This window comes from Gekko japonicus, unplaced genomic scaffold (genome assembly GCF_001447785.1).
Source record: "Gekko japonicus isolate JY-2015 unplaced genomic scaffold, Gekko_japonicus_V1.1 scaffold1688, whole genome shotgun sequence".
NCBI lineage: Eukaryota > Metazoa > Chordata > Lepidosauria > Squamata > Gekkonidae > Gekko > Gekko japonicus.
This window is the reverse complement of record NW_015172057.1, coordinates 205,053-224,483: the sequence shown is the minus strand read 5'-3', so window position 1 is coordinate 224,483 and position 19,431 is coordinate 205,053. Positions and strand designations below refer to the sequence as shown.

The 19,431-nt window shown below is 43.4% G+C and overlaps 1 protein-coding gene across 5 annotated transcripts in view; it reads left to right on the top strand.

The window, feature by feature from the left end:
• Positions 1-12,065, top strand: part of KLHL32 (kelch like family member 32) — a 108,875-nt gene extending 96,810 nt beyond the window's left edge. For all 5 annotated transcript variants that reach the window (XM_015420761.1, XM_015420760.1, XM_015420759.1 and 2 more), the window contains 3 exons: positions 34-226; positions 434-528; positions 11,904-12,065. In XM_015420761.1, the coding sequence (XP_015276247.1) occupies positions 34-226; positions 434-528; positions 11,904-12,065 (450 nt within the window). The remainder of the gene's footprint in view (positions 1-33; positions 227-433; positions 529-11,903) is intronic.
• The last annotated feature ends 7,366 nt before the right edge of the window (positions 12,066-19,431 follow it).

The following is a 19,431-nucleotide window of genomic DNA, read 5'->3' as shown; positions in this document are numbered from 1 at the left end:
CTCTCCTCCTTCCCCCCCCCCCTGTGCATGCAGAATAAATGGCTAAGCCGCAGCCCCATGTTGCAGAGGAGAGTGTACCATTCCATGGCTGCTGTTCAAAGGAAGCTGTATGTTTTAGGTGGCAACGACCTGGACTATAACAATGATCGCATTCTTGTACGGCACATAGATTCCTACAATGTAGACAGTGACCAGTGGACTCGCTGCAGCTTCAGTATGTTAACAGGCAAGTAATGATAATCTTAGCTATCAGTTCAGTTTGTACACTTAAAGGAGGGATTATAGAGCACACATTCCCTTCTTAACAGGCACCAACGCTGAAACCTAACCCTTTACAACCAATTCTATGTACAGCATCTTCCAATAAGCAAGTTCTTACCAGTGGTAAGAAAGGTTAATCTAAACACAGACTTGGCTTCTTTTTCTCTCTTAGGCCAAAATGAATCTGGAGTTGCTGTTCACAATGGCAGAATATATTTAGTTGGTGGCTACTCCATTTGGACAAATGAGCCTTTGGCATGTATTCAGGTGAGTGATTTCAGCAATTTTTTGAAATCTCTCTGAATGATTTACCTTTTTACAGGGCAGCTGTTCAAACTGAGACAAAGGTTTTAGATGGGGAAGAGAGATTCTTTTTAAAATTTATGTTATCTATAGTCCCCCTTTCTCACAGGGACTCAAGGTGGATTACACATAGTGATTCAGTATAATTTTTTTTAAAGGGACAATACATTAGGATTGTAGACGTCTGGAAACCACCAGAAAGAACTGAAGCACAACACAAGTATTCACATGACACATTTGGTAGTACAATAATTACATAATCGGATACATAATAGGATCCTACTTACCATAAGATATACACAGCAGTATAACTCACAGTCCCTTCTCATTTATCCAAGTCAGTTCATAAACAGTTTTGCACAGTACCTGAGCAGAAAGCCCTCTTGAATAATTCAGTTTTGCATCGTTTGCGGAAAGTCAGGAGAGTGGGAGCTCCATAAGGTGGGGGCCACCACAGAGAAAGCACGTGTACAGGCCTTTGTTGATTTTGCCCATTTGCAGGTTGGCACCCACAGAAGCCACTGTTGATGTGAGCGAAGGTACTGTGGCTGAGCAGAGAGGGAGAGGTGGTTCTACAGAGAAGAGGGACCAGTCCCATGAAGGGCTTCATATGTGATAGCCAGTACGGCAGTGTTCCCTCTAACCTGAGTTAGTGTGAGCTAGCTCAGAGTTTTTTAGCCTCCGGCTCACACATTTTTGTCTTAGCTCAGGAAGGATGGCTCCAGAGCAAACTAATTTATGCAGCAGCCAAGTCGCTCACTCACAACTTTAATGCCAGTAGCTCACAAAGTAGAATTTTTGCTCACTAGACTCCACAGCTTAGAGGGAACATTGCAGTATGGTAAATTGGGCCCATAAGTGGGCAGCCATTGGAGTGTCTGCAGAATGGGAATAAGTCTAGCTCCCAATAATAGCCAAACTGCAGCATTATGGACCAGCTGGAGTTTCCAAATTGATTTAAAGGGGAGACCAATGCACAGTGCAATTACAGTAGTCTAGTCTCAGTGTGGCGTGGATCCAGGTGGCCAGATCAGGTGTATCAAGAGAAGGGGGCATCATATGGGCTAGGCTGAGTTGGTAGAAGACATTTTTTGCAGCTGCATTAAATTACTCCTCCAGTAATAAAGCTGGATCCAGTATAACCCTGATTTTAACTGTCAGCAAGAGTCAGTTGAATTCCATCGAAAGTGGGGAGAACAACATCCTTCAAGACCTCCACCTCCCAGCCAGCATTACCTCTGTCTTCTCATAGTTTAGTTTCAATTTATTCACTCTTTGCAAGTGAACCACCATGGCCAGGCAGCGATTCAGGACCTCTACCACATCACCAAGATATCTGGATAAGGATATATAGAGTTGAGTATCATCAGTGCGGTGGCTCAAGTGGTTAAGACGCTGAACTGCAGGCTGTGGAAGGTCAGTAGTTCAGCAGTTCGAGACCCGAGTATGCCGCATGACAGAGTGAGCTCCCTTCTCTAGTTCCAGCTCCTGCCAACCTAGCAGTTCGAAAGCAAGAAATTGCAAGTAGATAAATAGGTACCACTTCAGTGGGAAGGTAACAGTGTTCCGTGCGCCTTGGTGTTTAGCCATGCCGGCCACATGACCACGGAAACTTCTTCGGACAGCGCTGGCTCTTCGGCTTTGAAACGGAGATGAGCACTGCAACCCTAGAGTTGGATTCGACTGGCTTTTGAGCAAGGGAACTTTTACCTTTATCATCAATGTATTGATGACAACCAACCCCCAAAATACAAATGATTTGTCCTAAGGGCTTTATACAGAAATTGAAAAGCATGGGGGATAGAATTGCATCATGTGGAACCCCACAACCTAGGTCCCGTACCAACTAGTTTTCAGTAGCAACCCTTTGAGCCTGATCCATGAGGAATTATTTGAACCAGTTCAGTGGGCATCCCCTAATATCTACTTGTGCCTCCAGACACCTCAATAGGATGGCACGATCTACTGTGTCAAAGGCTGCAGATGAATCTAATAAGAGGAATAAAGAGGTTTGGCCTTTGTCTACACTCAGATGGAGGTCATCAACTAAGAAGAAGAAGAGAAGAGATTGGATTTATACCCCGCCCTTCACTACCCAAAGGTGTCTCAGAGCGCCTTACAAACTCCTTTCCCTTCCCCTCCTCACAACAGACACCCTGTGAGGTGGGTGGGGCTGAGAGAACTCTGACACAAACTGCTCTTTCAGGAACAGCTGTGCCAGAGCTTGTGACTGACCCAAGGTCACATCAGCAGGTGCAAGTGGAGGAGTGGGGAATCAAACCCGGTTCTCCCAGATTATAGTCCGCACACTTAACCACTACACCAAACTGGCTAGAAGAGCCATCTCTGTCCAATAACCTGACCTGAAGCCAGACTGGAAAGCATCTAGAGCTGATTAAGTATTCAAGAAGACTTATAGTTGGTCCACTCCAATCTCTCACTTTGCCCAGAAAGGGTACATTAGAGACCAGGTGATAATTTGCCATATAATTTTCTCTGTAGGGACCGTTTTTTGAGTAGCAGATAGAGAATCACCTCTTTGAATGACTGGGGGAAGGTGATGTTAGTGACTGATTTATAATAGATGCCAAGGATTTGTTGATGTGGTTCTCACATGATTTTAGCAGCCAGGATGGGCATGGATCCAGAGTACAAGTAGTGGACCCCACTGATCCCAAGATCTTGTCCACATCCATCACAGAAACTGGGTCAAAGTGATCCATAAATAGACCAGGCAGTGTATTAGGCTTTTCTTCTGATGTACCTATGTTACAACTGACATCCAGATCAGAGTGTATTCTTGACATTTTATTAGCAAAGAACCTGACAAAAGTATCATAGCTAATTGTATGTTCTTGGGATTCAGGCATCAGCAGTTGCTGAGCTGTCTTGAATAATCGGAATGGACGTGAACTAGCTGATGCTATAATGGAAGTAACTTTTCATTGCCTTTGTCAGCACTGCTTCATAGGTCAGATTCAGTATGATTTTTCCACCAGCACTGTTCTAGGTGTCTCCCAACCCTTTTATCACCCAGCTCTGTGGTAAACCAGGGGGCTGGGTTTAATCCCGAGGGTGGGAGAGGTTGACAAAGGGCAACTTTGTTGATAGCTTAAAGGAGCTTCACATTCCATGGTTCTACTGCGACCTAAACAGAATGCATGTTCGGAATCCTAAAATCCCCCAGAGTATTCTGGAATCCAGTAGAATGAACCTTCATGGTTGGACCATTTCAACTGGGCCCCCTGTCATGCGTGGTGTCAGAGCCACATTCACTTTGGCTTTTAGTAGGTAGTGGCAGTGTCTAGGCATGGCCACAAACCAGAAAAATGTGGTTCATGGTCAAAGAGTGCCCAGCAGAATCCAGTGCCATTGTGGCAATGCCAGCTCAACAGGACTGATGACTAGCACAGAATCACACTCCAAGAAAGGGGGGGTGCAAGACCACCAGAACTAATGCAATGTACTAGTGTCCAGCAGAACCCAGTGCTATTGTGGCAATGCCAGCTCAATAGGACTGATATGTACAAAATAACCATCCAAGTAAGGGGGGTGGTTTTGCAAGCCCAGCACAACCAGTTCAGTGTACAGAATGCCCGGCAGAACCCTGTGCCACTGGCATTGCAAAATTAAAAGGACTGATCTCAAAACACACAGTCACAAGAAACTCAAGCGGGGGGGGGATTTTGCAAGCTCTGTACAAGAAAATGGAAAGTGAACACAAAGGAGGGGGGGCTCTTGAAAATGACATGACTAGTTTGAAACTGACAGGAGTATTTCCAAGGTTGGAGAATTTTCCCCCCCTGTTCCTTTGAGGTTTGGTAAACATTTTGTTTGAGTGGAAACAGTCTGTCTGGAAATATATCCATTCAGGAACTGGCACAAACCTCCACAAACTGCTTGACAGTTCATGATGGTTGACCTGCCATGAACTTCAGTTCACAAACCATGAACCGGCCCAAATTTATCACAAACTGTAGTTTGTGAGCTGGTTTGTGTTCATCCCTAGTCATACCATACCATAGTTCTGGACAGATCTCCAGCCCTAAAATGATAGGGACTCTGGGGCAAGTGATGCTCTGTCATCTTGGTGCTTGGGGGGGTCAACAGTGGGATGGCTTCTAATGTCCTGGCCCCACTGGTGGACGTCCTGATGGCACTGGTATTTCTGGCCACTGTGTGATACAGAGTGTTGGACTGGATGGGCCTTTGGCCTGATCCAACATTGGCATCTCTTATGTTCTTATGTTAATGAAACCTTCCCTCCAAGGTTCAGTGGAAAAGAGTAAGTCCAGGGTGTGACCTCTTTCATTTGTTGTGTCAGTCATGATTTGGGAGAGACCCAAGGCAATGAAAGAAGCCATAAAATCCTGGGCTGGTCCTGGCGAGATATTGTTGGCATGAATGTTGAAGTCTCCCAGAACAATCAGTCTAAGACAGAGGTGTCAATCATATGGCCCACAGGGGCCAAGACCAGCCCATCCAGTGCTTTTATCCAGCCCGCACTTGCAACTGTGTGAGGGAGGGAAGAGGAGGTGTGAAGGAGGGAACAGGAAGTTGCTTGGGGGAGCGAGCAGGCGGAGCCACTCTGATTGTGGCTTCAGCTTGGTGGAACAACCTCCTTTGTAGCAGTTCACTCTCAACAGCAACCTTACTGGTAAGTTGGGGGCCACTTGAACTGCAATCACTCTAGCCTCAACCTCCCTTCCCTCCTTTCCTTACCACATCACATGGCGATGCAGCTCTTTTCTCTACCCATGCTGGACAACCCTTGCCTTTCTTGCCGCCAGTGTCCAGCACCATCCCTCCTCGCAGCCTTGACCAGTTACCTCATCTTCAACTGCCCCAGCAAGATGCTGGCTGTGAGGCCAGGCCTTTGCTAGTGCCCCAGCCAAACACTGCAACAAGTAGCTGGAGTGAACAAAAATCACAGCTGTTGAGCTCACTCGCCTACCCGCTGGGTAGTCGCCACTCTCCTTGCCAGCATGGGGGAAGGAAAGCCTTGTAGACCAGCTGTGTCCAGAGCAGCCAACTGGGTTTAGTGTGCGCCACACATGAGTGGAGGGACAGGTTTGCAGTTAAGGCAGAGCAAAAGCAGGCCATTCCCCAGTCTCTAAAGCCGGGGGGGGGGAGTGGGTGCAAGGATCCAATTGCTGATGACTAGCCCAGCAACAGAGTTGGAAGGGAATCTCTTATTATTTAGCTGGGGCTTTTCTGCTTCTCTCTACATTAGGAGACTTTTTTCTCATTCCAGCAAAGAGGCAATTTGGCCTCGCTCTTCATTCTCCTGGGAGCTGAAGTGAGGCCAGCCAGCTACTTTCCAAACCAACCTCCGTCCATTCCTGTAGCTCAACAGAGTTGGAAGGGAGGACTCTGCTTAGGGCCAGGCAGGACTCTGCTTCCTCCTAGTTTCCTAGAACAGTGCTGCCCTGAGCACTTTGCATGCTAGTAGGGGCTGGGCTTCTCCCCTCCTGGGCTCTCAGTCACCAGATCTCTCCTTCATATTGTAAGCAAGGGGGAGAGCCAGTTTGGTGTAGTGGTTAAGTGTGGTGTAGTGGTTAAGTGTGCGGACTCTTATCTGGGAGAACCGGGTTTGATTCCCCACTCCTCCACTTTCACCTGCTGATGTGACCTTGGGTCAGTCACAAGCTCTGGCACAGCTGTTCCTAAAAGAGCAGTTTGTGTCAGAGTTCTCTCAGCCCCACCCACCTCACAGGGTGTCTGTTGTGGGGAGAGGAAGGGAAAGGAGTTTGTAAGCCGCTCTGAGACTCCCTTGGGTAGTGAAGGGCGGGGTATAAATCCAATCTCCTCCTCCTCCTCTGGGAGCCCTGTGGAGGGGAGCTCAGCACCAGAATTAGTACAGAGGTGGAGGAGGGAAAAGAGGTACCACGCCCCCTCAGTGGACTTTCCGAAGCGATCCTCCCATTTAGATCAGAGAATCTGGTCCCTGACAGCACTTTGGTTCTCTTTTAAATTTCCCCCTTAACTATACACAGAAACACATGTATATCAAAACATGTGTTTCTTGCCGGTTTCCTGACATTTTTGCATCCGGTTTCAGGCTGGCAGTGAGCCAGTATAAAAATCTGTGTCTGCATGTTTTCCGCCCTCTGGTAGTGACTCCATTGTCATAGCTGCTCTGCACTGGTTTAAATGAATGCTGTTCTTTGCTGCTCTAACCCCTCCTTTCTGGTTTCGTTGCGCTGTCAACCTAATGCAGATATTTTTCAGCCGTTGCTCCGCTAATTCTTAAATAATTCCAACTGGTGGCACAATAAACTAGGCAGTAACTTGTGGTTCGATTCCAACAGTACTCTTTTCTCTTTTTACTAGCTAGCCCCCCAAAAAAAAATTAAAAAATTTTATCTTGTTTTGAAGCTTTTATTTCTTGACCCCTTTTACAGACCGACTGAACATTTTTAAGTTCACTACTGGTGCAGTAAGAGCTTGCATTTATCTCAAAATGTTTAAATCCAGGTGTTTCTAATTGTATTCCCGCTTGGCTCTATTTCCTCATAGCTATGTACCAGCCCACAAATCTTATCTTCCAAAACTTATCTATCGGCTTTCAAACCATTTATTTTCTTGACCCCCCTGCTTCAAGGGACATTTTTAAGTTCACCGGGGGGGGGGATTTACTTCGAGATGTGTTTAGCTCAGTGGGTAAATTTTCTGCCCTGTAAATCAGGGCATTGTTGGTTTGATTCCTGCATGGCTACTTTTACTCATTGCTATGTATCAGTCCTCAAAATTTTTTATTTGAAATTTATCTGTTTATTAAATTTATAATCACTGAATATGACTGGGCAATGCACAGTCAGCAGCTTTTTCAAGTAAGAGCTTGCATTTGGCTCAAAAAGTTGCAATTCCTGCCTTGTAGTCATGGTGTTTCCTATTTTTAAGTTTACAGGGGTAAGAATGACAGACCCTAGGAGTAACAGAAGTGTTCTGAAACTGGAATGAGAGACCACAGAGTGAATGACAGCCCCTGGGGATTCCAGGACTGTTCAGGGACTGGAATGAGAGACCACAGAGTGGAATGACAGCCCCTGGGGGTTCCAGGACTGTTCAGGGACTGGAATGAGAGACCACAGAGTGGAATGACAGCCCCTGGGGTTTCCAGGAGTGTTCTTTGACTAGAATGAGAGATCACAAGTGGAATGACAGTTCCTGGGGGTAGCAGATGTGTTTTGGGACTGGAATGACTGGCCCCAGAGTGGAATGACAGCCCCTGGGGGTTCCAGGAGTGTTCAGGGACTGGAATGAGAGACCACGGAGTGAAATGACAGCCCCTGGGGGTAGCAGGAGTGTTCTTTGACTAGAATGAGAGACCACAGAGTGGAATGACAGTCCCTGGGGGTAGTAGATGTGTTTTGGGACTGGAATAACAGGCCCCAGAGTGGAATGACAGCCCCTTGGGGTAGCAGTTGTGTTCTGGGAGTGGAATGACAGGCCCAATGGTAGAATGACATCCCCTTGGAGTAAGAGGAGTGTCCTGGAACTGGAATGCCAGGCCTATCATTACCGTCCCAGGGCACATCTCCTATCCCCTTTGCTTTCATTCCACTCTGGAGCCAGTTATTCCAGTCCCAGAATACTCCTGCTAACCCCAGGGGCTGTGTTCTGGGAGTGGAATGACAGGCCCAATGGTAGAATGACATCCCCTTGGAGTAAGAGGAGTGTCCTGGAACTGGAATGCCAGGCCTATCATTACCGTCCCAGGGCACATCTCCTATCCCCTTTGCTGTCATTCCACTCTGGAGCCGGTTATTCCAGTCCCAGAATACTCCTGCTAACCCCAGGGGCTACCATTCCACTGTGGGGCCTCTCATTCCAGTCCCAGAACAGTAACCCCCAGGGGCCATCTAGTGACGAACAATAGATTGTGATTAGATAACTGAAAAAAGACAAAGTGGACAGCTCCCCTAATGCTAACTTGAAAGCAGAGGCGCAGCAGTTCTAATCCACATGGGATAACAGCGGCACCAAGCTGATTCTAAAATGCATATGTAGATTCGGCCTAAGACTGGCACTTGCACAGCTGGATCACAGCCTTTGGCTCCAGCCCTTTCACTGCCTTATACTCTCCCCTCCAAATTAAACTCGGGAAGTGCACACATTCTCTGCCCTTTCCAAGGCATTCTATAAACATTAGACACTGTCGCTTGCCCTGCATCTGTAAGCAAAAGATGAGTTTTTGTGCTGCCGGCAGAAGCTGCCGGCCCAGCCATCTTCAGCTCTGCAATTTTTTTTTCACTTTAAGTTTTCTCAGCTTTTTGAAGTTTTTTAATTTGCTTGTCTTTTGAGTGCTTCAGCAGTTGGCTCACATTTCAGATAATGAAACAAAAGGACAAAGTCCTTAGTTACCACAAAACACTTCTGTATTTAGTAAACATGCTCTTCCCTCCGTAAGTAGTTTTTTTTAAAAAAAACACATTTAAAAGACAGATATGTGACTGATTCTAGTTTATTACTTCATCAGTGGCATGAAAACCTTGTGATGAGAATACAGATGTTATGCAAACCAAGCATTTCTTTACTGAGTTGGAGACTGTAGTGATGTTTAATTTTCTCCTCAGCTGTCTCATAATGACTTTAGATGGCAATGACTGAAGGATAGTCACTGGCTACTTCTCATTGGGCAAAATGTTTCCATACCAGTGTACCTATTTAGTTACAATATTTATAAATCCTTTCAACATCATTTTTAAGGCCATTTACAACTGTTTAAACATACAGTTTATACAATATAACTTTCTTCCCCACTAAACAAGTAAAAACTAAAATATTATATTACATTACAGACAGACAGTGAGGATGATTTATTTACAGCAGCCTAATGGAATAAAAATATTTTTACTGTGTACAAAAGGAGGCCAAAGAAGAACAAAATGGAAACATGGGGGGTGCATACTTCTGGAGCTACCACAGAAAAGGCTCCACTTCTGGTAGAGGATGACCTAAAGGAAGAAACCCAGAGGAGGGCATCACTATTGGATATTAATGTTCTGATATCTTGATAAGCTATATTTTGAAATTATTTACAGTACCCCACAACCACAGCCAAAACTAGCACCTTAGATTGGTCTCAAGAAGCCAGTAATAAGATCTAATGTTTTTGAGGAGCACAGCATATATATTTTTTAACTAAGCTGTAGTTTCTGAACTAAGTAGAGCAGGCTTGCACTTTAATTGTTTCTTTTGAACATAGATATTTTCAAAGCTAACAGAAATAAGCTTTCATAATCAGGCATATTTTTAAAATTACCGTATTTTTTGGACCATAAGACTCACTTTTTCTTCCAAAAAAAGGGGGAGGAAAAGTGAGTGCGTCTTATGGACCAAAGGTTCAGAATATTTTTTCCCCTGTCTTCCTCCTTTAAAAACTAGGTGCGTCTTAAGGTCAGATGCGTCTTATGATCCGAAAAATACGGTAATATATGCAGCTTGCCTTTCAAACATTTCCCACTTTTAGATAACCATAATATAAGAGTTAAGGTCCTAAAACAACAACAAAAAATTAAATACACCAATACTAGCAGCCAATCAAAGAAAACATTGGCAGAATAGAGACCACATCTGTCATCCAGAATGCCACAGAGTCACTGCATCATGAAGCATCATGAAGCCATCACAGCAGCGTAAAGAATCTGCTATCATAGCATTAGGCAAGGGCATAGCCAGAACATTTTTGGTGGGGGACACTGGGAAATCTAGAGGGGGGAGCAGGGGAGATGGGGGGGAGCAGAGGTGAGAGAGAGAGATCATGTAGGCAGCCGAAGAAGAAAAGGGTATTTTCTTACCTGCCGGCTGCACTAGTTTGCCTAGGCTGCTACAGAAGAGGGAGAGTTGGCAGGCCAGCAGGATTAATATTCGGGGAATATGCACTCTGTGCTACAATAGCGGCAGGCCTTGCCCCCCGCTACTGTAGCAGAGAGCGCATACTCACTGAGTATTAATTGCGTTGGCCTGCCGGCTTTCCTTCTCCTGTAGTGGCTGAGGTGAGCAAGTGCAGCAAAAAAGGGAAGGGGCAGTGGGAGTTGTGGGGAATGGGCCACGAGTGAGGGGCACTGCCCCTAAATGCCCCACTGTGGCCATGGGCCTGGCATTAGGTCTGCCCACCCAGTACCTCTTAAGTTTCCACTCTATAATGATGTGAACCTGTCTCAAGGAGCACCAGTCTGCTAGGCTCCATTTAGTGAGAATTGCTCAGCAGACCACCATAGGGTTGCCAGGTCCCCCACCCTGGCCACCAGCATTTTCTAATCTAGGTTAACAAATTCCTGGAGATTTGGGGATGGAGCCTGGGGAGGGCAGGGAGCTCACTGGGGTAGAATGCCACAGAGTCCACCCTCCACAGCATCCAGCTTCTCCAGGGGAACTGATCTCTGTAGTCTGGAGGTGAGCTGTAATTCTGGGGGATCCCCAGGTCCCACCTGGAGGCTGCCATCCCTAGCCCACCACTAGCTTCTGTAGAACGTCTCAAAAGGTCCTAAATGACATGAGCCCTACACTTGCAGCTCAGTGAGGCAGCAGAAAGCTGAGGTGGCTGAATGGCCTGTGAAAGGGGAATACCAGCTTTAAGTGCTCCTTTCACTCCTTACAAACAGAAACAAGTGGGAAGGGGGTTTCTTCTACCCGACTGCCAACAGACGGGAATGGACTTTCCTTTTTAAAGATGGTAACTGCTGCATGAGATTGTGGTGTGTCTAGGCTTGCCAGTTCTGTGAAGTAAAAAACCTGGAGATTTTTTTTGGGGGGGTGGAGTCTGGGGAAGGCAGGGTTTGATGAAGGGAGGGACTTCAGTAGGGAACAAGGCCATAGACTCTACTCTCCAAAGCAGCCATTTTCTCCATGTAAACTGGTCTCTGTTGCCTGGAGATTAATAGTGGGAGCTCTCCAGGCCCTGTCTGGTGTTGGGGTGTGTGTGTGTGTGTGTGGGTCTCCTTTCCTTGCTGTGTTATTTGCCCTGAAGGGGGAAGAGAGAGGAAGACTGCTTTGCTTTGTGTAATTACAAGGAATTTTTAACTAGATGAAGCACTAGCAAGTGTGACACATCCACTCCTGAAGTAACGTAGTCCATTCTACCAGGCCTGAGTGAAACAGTGGGGCAGTAGTACAGCCATCGGTTCTTGCACAGTTTCATCATCTAGGGTTCTGAATCCTGCCAGTGCTTAATTTCTGTTTAACAACATGTAATATTCATTTGATGGAATTGATAAATCAGCTGATCCCCAATGAAGAAAACTGCTTCTCCTCTCCATTAGCATTGCTAAGTGCTATCACAGCTTGCTCTTGATAGTGTTGTGGTTCTCACCCACTTTTTTTGGCCCTTATAGGTGCTGGATGTTAGCAGGGAAGGAAAAGAAGAAGTTTTCTATGGGCCCACTTTGCCTTTTGCTTCTAATGGAATAGCAGCCTGCTTCCTTCCGGCTCCCTACTCCACATGCCCAAACCTGCAGCCTCTGCAAGTGCCTCATCACAAGATTGGCACTGTGTGAGAAAGGAATGCAGCTAACAAGAGAACATCCTCCATTTTGGCCTGAATTTCACCTTCAAACCAACCAAAGGAAGGAATAATGCAGAATTCTTCTTTGTATTACACCGAGGAGAAGAAAAATAAAAACACTAAACATAAAGGACTAAACTGTAACAATGAAGCTTGGCCCTCCGTTAGTAAGAACAAGACAGTGCTACATATGCAATTTAACATCTTTGGAAAAAAGGATGCTAAATTCAGATTAACTTTCACAATTTGTTGCAACTAATGCTTGAATTATGAACTGTGAAGAACAAAAACTAACAAGATTTTAATTGACAATGCATTTAAAAAAACATGAACAGGCTGCTTCTCTCTTTCTAGGACAAGGCTTTTCAAACTGGGGGGACAACTGAATGGAGAGTGGACTCCCTAAAAGGCATGGAAAAACATTTTGTGTTTGTTGACTAGTCTTTGGTGGATCGAAAATCTTGAAACTGTGATCTCTGTCTATTTTGAGCATTTCTAATCTGCAGAAATAAGGTGTCTTTCTAACTTTTGAACAACTGGGTGTTCCTCACTTTTGCCTCATGGAGAGAGGCAAGGTTGGCTGGAGAGAGTCCATGTTACTGCTGGACCTAGAACAGGCAAATATGTGCAGCTGTTCACTCCAGGACTTGAGAACACAGGTGGAGGGGGTAAGAAAAGCAAATCTTTGCAAAGTCTTTGTAAAGTCTCATTTTAAAGTGGTCAAGATTAATGCCTGCATGTTGCAATGAGATGGAATTAGAACACGATCTACTTGCTTATGCATAACAAAGCTTGTTGGCAATCACAATGCAGAGTGTATAGGGCTTTCCACGGAATCACGAATTACTAATCCAAGGTATAACATTTGTTTAACTCCAGAATGTTCATTCAGCAAAAGTCGCAAAGGAAAACAGAATGGCATCTGAACAGTTCACCATTTCAAGTAATAGGGCTCGTTACTTAAAATGATAACGAATGGAAAATAATGTAAAAGTGGTTCTAACATTTGTGAGGGTTTTTTTAAAAAAAAGATCTGTTGTGAAATGCTAGATTTGATCATTGTCCTGAAGTGTCATTCAAGTAGCACTTTGAGTATCTGTCCTTGACAGTTTTTACTGGATCTGTATATCCATTTGCACTTGCCCCTAGAAATTATGGAACACTCCTGAATCTTCACTTGGTGAAAGAAAATAGAGGGCAATATTTTCATCCTTTCATCTGAATGGTTTTAGATTTCTGTTGCTGGAAGTCACAGTCTTGTGGAAAGGAAGTTTGGTATCCAATACCATCCAATGAGCAGGAATAAACTGTACAAGCAGAACAACTGAGAGAGCAACTATCAGGAATTTGTTCAAACTAAAGCAAGCATACTTAACAAGAAATGCTTCCTAAATGTAAGGAGGACTGGACCATTTTGGCAGGGGCAACTGCCCTGCCTGCCAAGTTTGTAAGAAGAAGAATCTATCAGGACTAATTTAGTATGCCACATGTGTCCAAGAGTTTGCACTCCATGATCTTTTGAAGCACTTGTGACAGGGCCTTTGTCCAGCATCTTGTTTGTGACAGTGGTTAGCCAAATGTCAAACAGATGCCCACATGTACCAAAAAAAGGAAATAACTCCCAACAAAAAGTATTCAGTAGCCTACCGCCTCTGAGTCTTGTGTGTGTATGTCCCTTTAGCCATTGATAGATGTCATCCATTAATTTGTCTAGTCTCCTTTTTAAACCATCTAAGCTAGTGGCCAAAACAACTTCCTGTGTCAGTGAATGCCATGTACTGTGTTAGTGTTTTATCCTGTCTGTCTTGAATGTACTGCCTACCAGCATCATTGGATTCTAGCATTGTGGGGAAAGGAAAGGGTTATTGCCTCTTCCCATATCCTGCACAATTTTATAAGCCTCTATCACTTTCCTCTTATTTTTTTTCTAAACAAAAATGTCCCATATTCTACAATCTCACTTTTGAGGTTGGATAATCAGAGCTGTACAGAACTGTTCCTATTGTGGCTGGACAATGGATATCATGATAGTGGTAGTTGTATACTCACTTTCCTAATAATCCCTAGCATAGGTAGACTTTGCCTTTTTCACTGCTGTTATGTTTCCATCAAGTTACCCATCGTATATCCCCAAGATCTGTTTTCTGGCTAGTCATTTCCATTTCCCGTTCTATTGTTTCCTTATGCTGCTTGGAGAAATTTTTCTTGAACTCTTGGCAATTCACTTTAGTTTTCACAATTCTGAATAATTTGGGGTCACCTGCAGACATCTCCCTTGGTGAAGATCAGTGCAAAGAATTCACTTATATTCTCACATTCTTTTTGATTCTCTGTAATCTTATATATTCATAAGAACACATGAAGCTGCCTTATACAGAACCAGACCTTTTGGTCCATCCTGGCCAGTATTGTCTACTCAGACTGGCAGCAGCTCTCCAGGGTCTCAGGCAGAGTTACCCCTTAACTCTTATGCTGTCTGACACTGTGACAGCCTCCTTCCCTGGTTTCCTATTTCTGGAGTATTTAATGACACTGGTTTGAATCCAGTAGAGCCACAGAAACAGCATTTTGGGATACAATAAGTGTCACAATCATCTGCAGAAATGTTCTGCTAGAAGATCTAAAACATTGTTTCCATGCTTTTAGAAACATTCTTAGGGTGTGTGTTTTTTTTCCTTTTGCTTGCCTTATCGTCAAGTTACATTTGTTTTGCCAAAGCTCATGTTTCATTTTGTTGTCCTCATCCGGACAAGATCTCTACTTCTCCAAGGAGACCTCCCTTGCCTTTTATAACATGTAACTTTGAACTAGCACTCTCTCAGACATGCTCTTCTCTAATTTCTGACACACATTCTACCTGAGCTTGTCGTATAATGGTTTTAAACACTTTCCATATACCCCTATTCCAAGTTCATGCTTTAAAACACTACTGGAAATATAAGAAACTGTATTATTCCTCCCCCCCCCATTTTTAACTTGTTTTTAAGACCACATTTTGCTTCCCTCATGCACCATAGTTCCTGTTTGAACCAGGACAGTTTATGCCCGAGTAGTATTTGGCCAGGGGGTTACAAAATATTAAACAAGAACATCCAATACCAACCAGAGAATATAAATTTCTGAGAACTGATAACCTAGAAACTAGACACTAAGATCCCCAAGTTATTGTACAATTCTGTACTCTACCCATTTGATGACACCCCAGTTCCCACATCTCATTTATTTGTTAGTTTCAGCCAGGAAGGCCATCTTTAAACTCAACTTGTTTAGTTTCAAAATGATGGGTAAGTAAGCTCACTCATAATTGAAATGTGCAGTTTCCTTCATATTCTGAACAAAATTGAAGCAGATCACAAGGGAACAACTTCATTTTTTCTAACGTGGCTTTACAAACTATGCTTCAAGAGGCTGTGCTGTGGTACAATGTGCCTCCATTTATATTACAGGCATATGTACAGTTTATAATAAAATACTTATAAAAATTCTTACTGCTCTATCTTTTGTATGTGTATATACTGTATCTGCTATTCTGAGACACCACAACACATGGAGACTTCTGACTAATTGGGTCCAGCAGTTCTCGCCACTCTCCAACATGCTCTTCTCTCTAAGCCTACTTCTGAAATGGCATAATGTTTCTGACATCTTTAGGAGCGTGACAGAGACTTAATGGAATAGCAATATCCTCCTCCTCCCTTTTTCCAGCACCAAAAAATGTAGCTGGTGGTGCCCAGGAGACTGCTTTTTGAGATTCCCATTCTTGTCTGCCATGTGGAACACTTACACGGCACTGCACCAGAGAACGTGGAACATGCAGCTTTCTAGGATGTCTCAAGTATTCAGCAGGGACATCAGGTACCCTGAGAATTACATGCCTCAAGGCTCCTTTCCCTGGGACACTATTAAGCTTGTGAAATGAGGCCTGCAACATATAGGACTTATTCAGTGCAAAATTTCCGTGCTAGAGCTCTTATACAAGCAGAAATAACAGAAAGACCACAATAGGCAATCACACAAAGTCAAAGCTCATTGTGTCCCTGCTTGTCTGCCGGCTCACACAAGGCCTTTTGTAACTAACTTCTGGGCACTGTAATACATGGGGGGTAAGATCTTGCACAAGTGGAAATGGGCTAAGTCTGTGTTTACATTTGTACATTGCTGGATCTAGATGATAGTTTCCAGAGCACCTGGTGCCCTACCAAGTACTCAGGTGTCTAGGGACACCAGTTATCACTCTAATTAATTTGCAATACAGATAGGCTAGAGATGTCTGTATTCAGAGGAAGTTCAGAAACACCTGTATGTAAAACTGCTGAAATAATCTCAACACCAGGTTAGAAATATTGTGATTTCTCAAACCAGCACTGATGGTTAACACAGGAATAGCATTTATATCTGGAGAAAACAGAGTAACATTGGACACTGGGATATGTACACAACATACTTGTATCATGATCAAAAATACCTATAATTCAGCTTTATTAAGCCTACACACTGCAGAACATCTAAATAGATGTGTTGGAATTATTAAATGTTTCTGCATCCAGTGTTGGCTTTCTTATAGGTGCTTGCCTTCTGCATGTATGCCCAGGACTTCAAACTTACTCACTGGTTGACCTTTCTGAAAGACTACATTCCTATGGCATATTATCTAAGGACAGCAAAAATTGGCATTCTACAGTTGCAGTCTGGCTAGTGATGTTCTTTCAACATGTGGTAAGTTGCTGTGGGGATAGGTTTTGTATGTTAGATTGGCCCACTTAGATCTGTGAAATCTGTAAAACCAGAGCTTACCATTGATTAGTAAATTGTAATTCATTCCAGGATTATTGATAATGTGGAAACTACATAGATTTCCAAGTTGTTAAGATAGTCTTACAAATTTTACTGATACAGGATAGGGAAACACATGCAAGTTCCATTGGATTGTTAGGTGATACTGAATTGGTCCCTGGTGGGTCGTAGCCATATAAAAGCTATTGCATTTCACATCAAAAACTCCAATAGAAATCAAATGATGTTAAATTGCAATTCTCATATATATTACTTAAGGATTATTTTGAGTGCATTAGTCAAGTACAACATTTGAGGATTACTGCTGTCTCTCTACTATTAGGACTGCAAAACACTTGAGGCTGTTCCTTAAAGGAAATTTGGCAAGATTTATTTATTTATTTATTTTATTGCATTTATACTCCCGCCCTCCCCGCGAACGGGCTTAGGGCGGCTGTTCAGATGCGCAGTTACCTCTTGTTTTCCTAATTAAGCAGATACAGTTATGATTGTGCATAATTATTAAGCCTACACACTGCAGAACATCTAAATAGATGTGTTGGAATTATTAAATGTTTCTGCATCCAGTGTTGACTTTCTTATAGGTGCTTGCCTTCTGCATGTATGCCCAGGACTTCAAACTTAGTCACTGGTTGACCTTTCTGAAAGACTACAATCCTATGGCATATTATTGGCATTCTACAGTTGCAGTCTGGCAAGTGATGTTCTTTCAACATGTGGTAAGTTGCTGTGGGGATAGGTTTTGTATGTTAGATTGGCCCACTTAGATCTGTGAAATCTGTAAAACCAGAGCTTACCATTGATTAGTAAATTGTAATTCATTCCAGGATTATTGATAATGTGGAAACTACATAGATTTCCAAGTTGTTAAGATAGTCTTACAAATTTTACTGATACAGGATAGGGAAACACATGCAAGTCCCATTGGATTGTTAGGTGATACTGAATCGGTCCCTGGTGGGTCGTAGCCATATAAAAGCTATTGCATTTCACATCAAAAACTCCAATAGAAATCAAATGATGTTAAATTGCAATTCTCATATATATTACTTAAGGATTATTTTGAGTGCATTAGTCAAGTACAACATTTGAGGATTACTGCTGTCTCTCTACTATTAGGACTGCAAAACACTTGAGGCTGTTCCTTAAAGGAAATTTGGCAAGATTTATTTATTTATTTATTTTATTGCATTTATACTCCCGCCCTCCCCGCGAACGGGCTCAGGGCGGCTGTTCAGATGCGCAGTTACCTCTTGTTTTCCTAATTAAGCAGATACAGTTATGATTGTGCATAACTTGAATGCCAAACAAATTATGCAAGCCATATTACACTTAGCAGCCAAACCCATGTATCCCTATCTGTGAGGTAACAGAAATCCCACCCTTGCAGACAACTTAAGGCATTTTCTTAGCATCAGGAGGGCAGAAAGAATTCATAACAGAACAGCTGCTGCTGCCACCTTAAAGATCATGCAACTTATAAGAGGTCATCTATTTAAAGAAGTAACCAAAGATTAGAGACAGAATAAAGTAATACAGTTTATGACACACGGAAGAGAACCAGTAGAGGATTCAAGCTGAAAATGACATCTGTTTGATGAGCTGGCCAAAGCAGCACTCAGTGGAAAGGACATCACCTAACTATGGTGACCAAGAGGGCTAGCTAATATCTCAAAGCAGACTTAATCCAGGATATCCATCTGCCTTTTGGGCTAACTGTACATAGAACTATCTACTACAAAGATAGTCAGCAGCAAAGATGGATAGTTAACTAACAGACTGCAATAAGCTCATAGGACCAAATGGTACAACAAATCTTTACTGACATTTGCAATAGCTCAAAATCTGCTTGTGATCCCTACGATACTTTAAAAGGTGTGAGAGTTCATCACCACATTCACTCACATGTAAAATTCTCTTAGTACATATATCTGATGAACATATGAGCCCCAGAAGGCATTAAGGATCAGATTTACTTCCAAGAAATCCTTTCTAGCTTGTGCCACAGTAAGAACCCGTGATGGTGCGTATCTTTCTTCATAAAGCCAAATATATCAAACTTTGGAAAAATAAATTGATTGAAGAAAGAGTTATTTGTCGTCATAGTTGACAGTTGCATTTGGACAGGTGTGTTTTACAGGAGATGACTTTTGTAAGTATCACATGTTGCCAAGAAGCCATAAACCAGGGGTGGTCAAACTTGCTTAATATAAGAGCCACATAGAAGTAACATATCAGATGTCTGAGAGCTGCAAAAATATGAACACATATTACACATGTTTTTATTGGAAAATATGCAAATCTGCTTTTTATTAACATTAAATGAGACTGCCAGAAATAAAAATAACAGGGGTAAAAAATGATATTGATAATGATATTTAAAGAGACAAATGTTTTCTCCAAGCTGGCCAGGGGGGTGGGGGCTTTGAGAACACATTTAAAAGTTGCTTTCTTTCTCTGCTCCCCCCCCCACCTCAAGCCTACCCAGGGAGGGGAACACTGGCTGGGGAAGGGAAGACTGCCTCCCCTTCACTTCCCCAGGCACCCTGCCGGAGCTGCACAAC